The 7,137-nt window shown below is 28.8% G+C and overlaps 1 protein-coding gene across 2 annotated transcripts in view; it reads left to right on the forward strand.

Annotated features, from left to right (window-relative positions):
* The first annotated feature begins 184 nt into the window (after window positions 1-184).
* Window positions 185-7,137, forward strand: part of LOC108909232 (tRNA dimethylallyltransferase) — a 47,940-nt gene continuing 40,987 nt past the window's right edge. For both annotated transcript variants that reach the window (XM_018713493.1, XM_023454908.1), the window contains exons 1-5: window positions 185-230; window positions 374-564; window positions 2,134-2,510; window positions 2,865-3,003; window positions 3,789-3,904. In XM_018713493.1, coding sequence (XP_018569009.1) covers window positions 412-564; window positions 2,134-2,510; window positions 2,865-3,003; window positions 3,789-3,904 — 785 coding nt within the window. In that variant the 5' untranslated portion in view covers window positions 185-230; window positions 374-411. The remainder of the gene's footprint in view (window positions 231-373; window positions 565-2,133; window positions 2,511-2,864; window positions 3,004-3,788; window positions 3,905-7,137) is intronic.

Genomic DNA, 7,137 nt, shown 5'->3' on the forward strand with positions numbered 1-7,137 from the left:
ATAATATGCACTCAGAGCGAGAACTGTTGCTCTAGTTTTCCAATGGAATTTGAAAATTTGCATCGACGTGGCCAATGCAACGTCAATGGTGAACCCAGTTTTCTCAATGGAAATCGCTATATGTTTCGCACAAATCGAATCGAAAACGCAACAACATGAAGAAGAAGAATTATTGACAGCTGTCATTTTTTTAAATGTAGTGGAGATAGCACATGGTGGAGAGAAAAATGGTAAGTTTTTTCAAAATATCTATTATTTTATTATAAAATGTATCTTAAATGTAAGAATCCTATATAGAATACACCTATAATTATTTTTTTTAATTTATCTCGTACGTATGCTATATTTTTTTTGCACGTGCTTTTAATTGTAGGGGTCTAATAACGAAGAACAAAAAGAAATATTTGTTGAATGTTGAATATATTCCATAGGTCATTAACTATTATGACTAGCAGATTACCTTTAGTGATTATTTTGGGAGCTACGGGCTCTGGCAAAACGAAATTGTCTCTAGAATTAGCCAAGAGATTTAGTGGAGAAATCATTGGTGCTGATTCGATACAGGTAAATTTAAAATCAGTGTTTTTAACATTCAGTTAATATTAGCACAATCATATCAGTTATTAATTTTTTTTTTAAATCGATGTGATGTAAAAAATGTGGTTATTATGAAATATTTATACCAAAGTAAAAAAATGGTCTTCAGAACTACTTTAGTGTAATATTAAAACTGTTACATTTTTATATCTAGATCCCGTAATAAATTTCAGTCAAATTAAAGTATTAAAAATTAATTTGACCATGTGCTTTACTTGGATATGTGTTGGTAGTGGTTAAGTTAAATATCAGTATGTGCTTTCCATGTGCAAAAGGTCAAGTTAAAAACTAGATATAAGGTAGTAATAATTCTTGTGTTTTTTTTTATTATAAATATTTTTTCGAACTAGGTAAAAAATATTTTGGTGCTTTTGATGACGAGATTACTCCACGAGTTATCTGGATTTGTTTCCGAGTAGGCCAATTTATTTACCCTATGTAAAAATAATTTGCTTAGAATGGCGGTAAATTGAAATTTATTGGTTATATTAAAATATGGTTACTTATTATTAAGTAGTTTGAAACCATGTGATTTACTAAATTTTCATTTCTTCCTCGTCTAATTTAAATTTAATGCTTATCGAACATTATGAACATTAAAGAAACAGTTTCTACAGTAACTGGTACATGTATTGATGGATTAAATTATGAAAATAATTAGTTTCAAATCGCCACACTTTATTTTCAAATAATTGCTTTAATTTTTGTGTTTAAAAGTTTTTATTCTAATTAACTAAATATATTTAAATTATTGTAAAGATGGTAGTAAACGTTAAACTCATTGTTACCTAACTCTATAAGATAGATATTTACTTAAATCATCATTCCCAATGTTGTACGTAATGTAATGTCATTTTTTATAGGTATTATTAATTTGTGGCCTTTATTAAACTCGGTGAAATTTTTAGTGATTTTGAACCATAAAATTTGCCAGTAAGAAAGTACATCATTTTTCAATTGTTTTTTCAATCAATTTTTAAATCTTAGGTTGCCTTGTATTTGAAAAAGGTAACATAATACCAGTTCATAAATTGAATACAGTGAAAAAAGTTTGACTTAAATTAGACAAAAGCAAGACTAGAAGTGTAAAATTATTTTAATATTTTAGCGCCACTCATCAAAAGCTGCTGTGGTTAATTTCATGATTAAAAGGAAATGTGTTGCCACATAAATACAATTTTTAAACAAATTAGACGGGAGAGAAAAATATACAAGATACTTATCACTTGAAATAATAAAATTTGCTTTGCCTATAGTCTTATTTAAAGTTGTAATAATATTGTTTAATTTAACAAATAGTATTGTAATAATCTTCCATAGCTTATGCAAACATGTACAAAGTTTGTAGATACTATTTATTTATAAAGAACATTAATATTAATATCAAAACATCAACATCAGTAATACAAATTACTGTTTGTGTGATTCCAAACTTAAAAAAAAATATATTTAAAATTGATAAGCAAATAACTAATTTTTGAAAAAACAATAGTTGCATTGTTGCTGCAACTCCTCATTTGTTAATCATTATTTCAGGTTTACAAAGCACTTGATATTATTTCTGCAAAAGCAACAGAAACAGAACGGTCTTTGGCTCCTCACCATCTAATTGACATATTAGAACCACATGAAATATTTACTGTTATTGAATATCGGAATAGGGCTTTGTCCCTTATAAATAACATACAGGAAAAAAATAAATTACCAATAGTCGTTGGAGGAACAAATTATTATATAGAGTCGATCTTGTGGAAAATTTTAGTAGAAAATGAATGTGGACTAGTCGAAAAAATTGGAGTATTACCGAATAACGAGCATCAGTTACCCAGTGAAGAGTTGCATAAAAGATTGAGTCATATTGATCCAGATATGGCTAGAAGGTTGCATCCTAATAATAAGAGGAAAATTTTGAGGTAGTGTATTTTGTTTTTTCTCATTTTTTATGTTTAAATATGTCCTGATTAATTATTAATTACTTACTGCAATTTCTCTGCGAAAAGGCTATATGTTTTCTACGTTTGGGTGACTTCAGTGGGGGAAATAATTATTTTTAAAACCAACTATACCCGTAGTATAACTTAAGTGAACACTTGAGCGACTACAACAAAATAGTGTAGAGGTGATAAAAATGTTCTTATCAATAAATTGCATAAAAGTTATAGATTGTTACAATAACACTTTGTTTGTTCATCTGTATCTCACTTTTATTGATTTTACACTAGCAATTGCCGTAAAAAAAATCTTCCCAGGTATTATTTTTATTGCAGATCACTTGAAATATTCTATCAGAAGGGTCGAAAACATAGTGATATTTTAAACGAACAACATTCTAGCGACAATGCATCTGGATCTGATGGCGGTCTTCGATTCCTCAATTCTTTGGTTCTCTGGTTACAATGCGATCAGGTTTGTATTAAAAATATACCAATCGCTTAATGTGCAAATTTTTATTGCAGTAAAAAAACTGAGGTGAAATATTTTTGATTAAAAACATTTATTTTTTTATGTGGAAAAAACAAATTATCTGTTAGTGTTGTGAAATGCTCAAGAATTTATTTTTAGAGAAATTTCATCAAGCACAAGCGAGTATACAAAAGCAAACATGAAAGATCTATAAATTTATGTTCTATGTGTATAATTGTTATAAAATTACGAAATGGGGATATATTTTTTTTTAAATTACGAAAATTTTCATTACTCGAACTTTCTCGTGAAAATGTTGAATCCATATTTTTCAATATTTAATAATGTAGTTATTAAAGCAAAGTATTCCCCTCGAGTAAAGTAAAAACTAAGACAAAATTAAAATTTTCATGTGCGATTTTTTCACGAGTATTTTTAAAGTCACATTGAGTAAATTCTAGTCTCTACAACACTATCCATCATATATCATTGAATATCATTAGAATATTTTGCATTATGAAATTATCTTGTTTTTCTTTTTCTTTTCTTCACCGCAAATTACGGAATTAATAAAAAAAATTGTCATTTCTTGCTGGGTCAGTCAGGGTTTTTTTTCCACAAACTTATTTTTGCCTACTTTGAAATTGCAGAATACACAAAAATAATTTAAAAACAACCCTCGACTAATCCTTGTAGCACAGGAGTTTGTTTACAAATTTGTATCAGTTAAAGAAATGTCAGAAATATATACTACCTTATCTTAGACCTCTGACGTAGCAATTTTTTAGGATATTCTCGACAAAAGGTTAGATGAACGTGTTGATAATATGTTAGAACAAGGATTGCTGCAAGAGTTGATTGCATTTCATAAACTTTATAACGAAAAGCGGATTCATGATAACGAGTAAGTTTTTAACATACATGTATTATTTAATGAAAAACAAGTTGTTAAATATAATTATCGAATAAGGGTTTATCTAATTATAAAGTATAATCATTTTTTATCGGAAGATTATCCTGTTTTAAATTTAATTTCAAATAAATGTCTGTGGAAGATTATATTTTTATATAAGTATCAAAATAAATCATAAAATGTTTTTAATCAGTATTGAGAAGTAATAAAATCACATATTGTAGAAGACAGTGCAAATATGAATGTGATAAAGTTCTTATATCGATAAAGTACTACAATCAGCTATCATTTTGTGGCAAAATTCCCGTTGATAACATGGAATATAAGATTGAACCGTCAATATATTTTTATAGGATGGAAAAAATAATTTAATATATAGATGTATGCTTAAAAGAAAAACACCTTAAGGATAATTTTTTGCAACTATTAAGTAAATTTAATTGGCAATTAAGGAGGATCGGGTGCTACAAAAGATTGCAGCCAATTTCGTATTATTGAGATATACAGGGTGGGCCACCAATAACGCCTCGGTGGCTAGGGACCAAACGGCAAATGTTATAGAAACCTGTTTAGGTGGGTACGTGTAGGTTGATTACGGCTATATTTTAAAAAGATTTTGAAATATACAGGGTATCCAGGAAAAGCATACCATATCAAAGTTATGTATTTTTAAATGAAACATCCTGTATTTTACTTTATTTTTGAAAGCACCATAAAAATATAGTTTATTTAATAAACTTTATTAAAGGTTCTGCATACCTAGGACTTACTGTTTGTGAGATATTTCAAATTTAGTGAAAATGCAGGCTTAGCATAGAAATTTAATATTAGCAATAAAGAAATAATTTTAAGGAAACATCTTTGGAAAGAGTATTTTAGATCCTTGAAGTTATAAATTATTATATTTGTCGTCACATAGTATTATATAGGGTGTTAAAAAAACTGCTGAATATTTTTCTCAACTTTAACCCTTTCACTGCTCCAGACGTATATATTCGCTAAAAATTTACAGGGCTCAAACTGCTCCAGACGGATAAATTCGCATGAATAGTTAAATTGGATCAGACTGCTCAAACCGTATATATTCGCAACCGGCGCATAGTGACTCGGTTATTGCAATTGGTATGGCGAATTTTTGCGGACGAGCTTATACCGATTGTGACAAATATTTTTATGGAAAGAGGTACTGGTAATAGTACCAAGATTGTTCATGTTTCTTTCAGTTTCTATTTAGTACATATACTGTATTTTATTCAAAATAAAATCGTAAAATTTATCGGAAATCGTAATTTAACACAACATAATGTAAAACTATAAGTGGTCTAACTGCTCCAGACGTATATATTCGCACGCGATAAACAATCGCGCACGGCGAGGTAGCTACGTTCAGACGTATTGCGCAGCGAAAGGCTTAAACAGCAATAACTTAGTTATTTTAAATGGGGACACCCGGTATATTTTTACTTTGGGAGTTAGGAAATTTAAAACTCTTTCAAACTGTGTATAGGTTCCCTATACCTATCTCTAATGGTATTGGAGATATTTGTTCCGTTTTTTTAACAATTTTTTTTTGTAAGATATCAAAGTGTCTTTATGGAAATCTTTATTGAATTGGTAAACCGTCAATCATGACAATATTCAAGAAAGTTTTCTAATAAAAAAATATTATTTTATAAGCAGAGTAATTATAAAAAGTTATTAATTTTGTATAAATATGTTTGTTGTAACTGAATTAAATTAATTATGAACAACATGAAAAATTTTAATTAACGATCGAATTGATAACTATTCTCTTGAATACTGTATTTTATTCTATCTTCAAATGATATTCTCACATTCCTTAGAATATCTGAGGTGATTATGGCAAATCCATCTCTAATCCTTTCCTTCATATGATCGCAAGTAGTAGGTAGAACACTGTACAAGATTTTTTATATAGCCCAAAATAAGAAGTCCATTACGGTCAGGTCTGGATACCTAGGTGGCCACTGACGTGCACCATTCTTACTTATTTACTACTAAATTTTCGATTTAAATAATTTCTCACTGAATATGAAAAATTTGAAGGTGCGCCATTTAATTGTATCGTCATGTTTCACCTTACATTTAAAGAGATATCATCAAGAAAAACCCAAACAAATTCAATAAAGATATCGATGAAGACACGTGGATACATCTTACAAAAAAATTCTAAAGAAAACGATACGGCACAAATATTTCCAATACTGTTAGAGATAGGTATAGGGAACCTACACAGTTTGAAAGAGTTTTAAATTGACTAACTCCCAAAGTAAAAATATACTGGGTGTCCCATTTAAAATAACCAAGTTATTGCTGTTTAAAGTTAAGAGAAATATTCAGCAGGTTTTTTAACCCCCTGTATAATGCTGAGTGACGACAAATATAATAATTTATAACTTCAAAGATTTAAAATACACACTCCAAAGCTGCTTCCTTAAAATTATTTTTTTATTGCTAATATTAAATTTCTAAGTGAAGCCTGCATTTTCACTAAAATTGAAATCTCACAAACAATAATTTGCAGAACCTTTAATAAAGTTCACCTATTTTTTTATGGTGCTTTTAAAAATGAAGTAAAATATAGGGTGTTCCATTTAAAAATAGATAACTTTGATATGATATGCCTTTCCTGGACACCCTGTATATTTCAAAATATTTTTAAAATGTAGCCGTAATCAACCTCCACGTATCCACCTAAACAGGTTTCTATAACATTTGTCGTTTGGTTCCTAGCGACCGAGGCGTTACTGGTGGCACACCCTGTATTATTTTTGCAATGTTTGTTTTTGTTTTAAATTAATGCCAAAAATTTGAATATGGAACATAGTTTCTTATGGGAAACAGTATGATGCCCCTCACAATCAAATTACAGGTGAAAAAATGCAAATTGTAAGATGAAAGAAAGTATAGACATTTAACTCAATCATTAATTAATAGATGAGAGAAAGAAAAAAAAGGAGATTATGTTCATAATACAAGACATCTCTCATCTCGTGAGTCATAAACTTTTATTAGCTAACTTTTCTATTTAAACAAATAAGTGAGGAAAACAGTTTTTTCACTTTGCAGGGAAAACCATCAATTTTAACGAAAAGTGACTCAGAGACAGCTTGTAGGGAGTAAAATTGTCTACAAAATGAGACTTGTTAAATTAAAATCGGTTAATAAACAAAAATGTTATTGCAAAAAAACAAGAAAAGTGC

This window comes from Anoplophora glabripennis, unplaced genomic scaffold, assembly GCF_000390285.2.
Source record: "Anoplophora glabripennis isolate ALB-LARVAE unplaced genomic scaffold, Agla_2.0 scaffold453, whole genome shotgun sequence".
Taxonomy (NCBI): Eukaryota; Metazoa; Arthropoda; class Insecta; order Coleoptera; family Cerambycidae; genus Anoplophora; species Anoplophora glabripennis.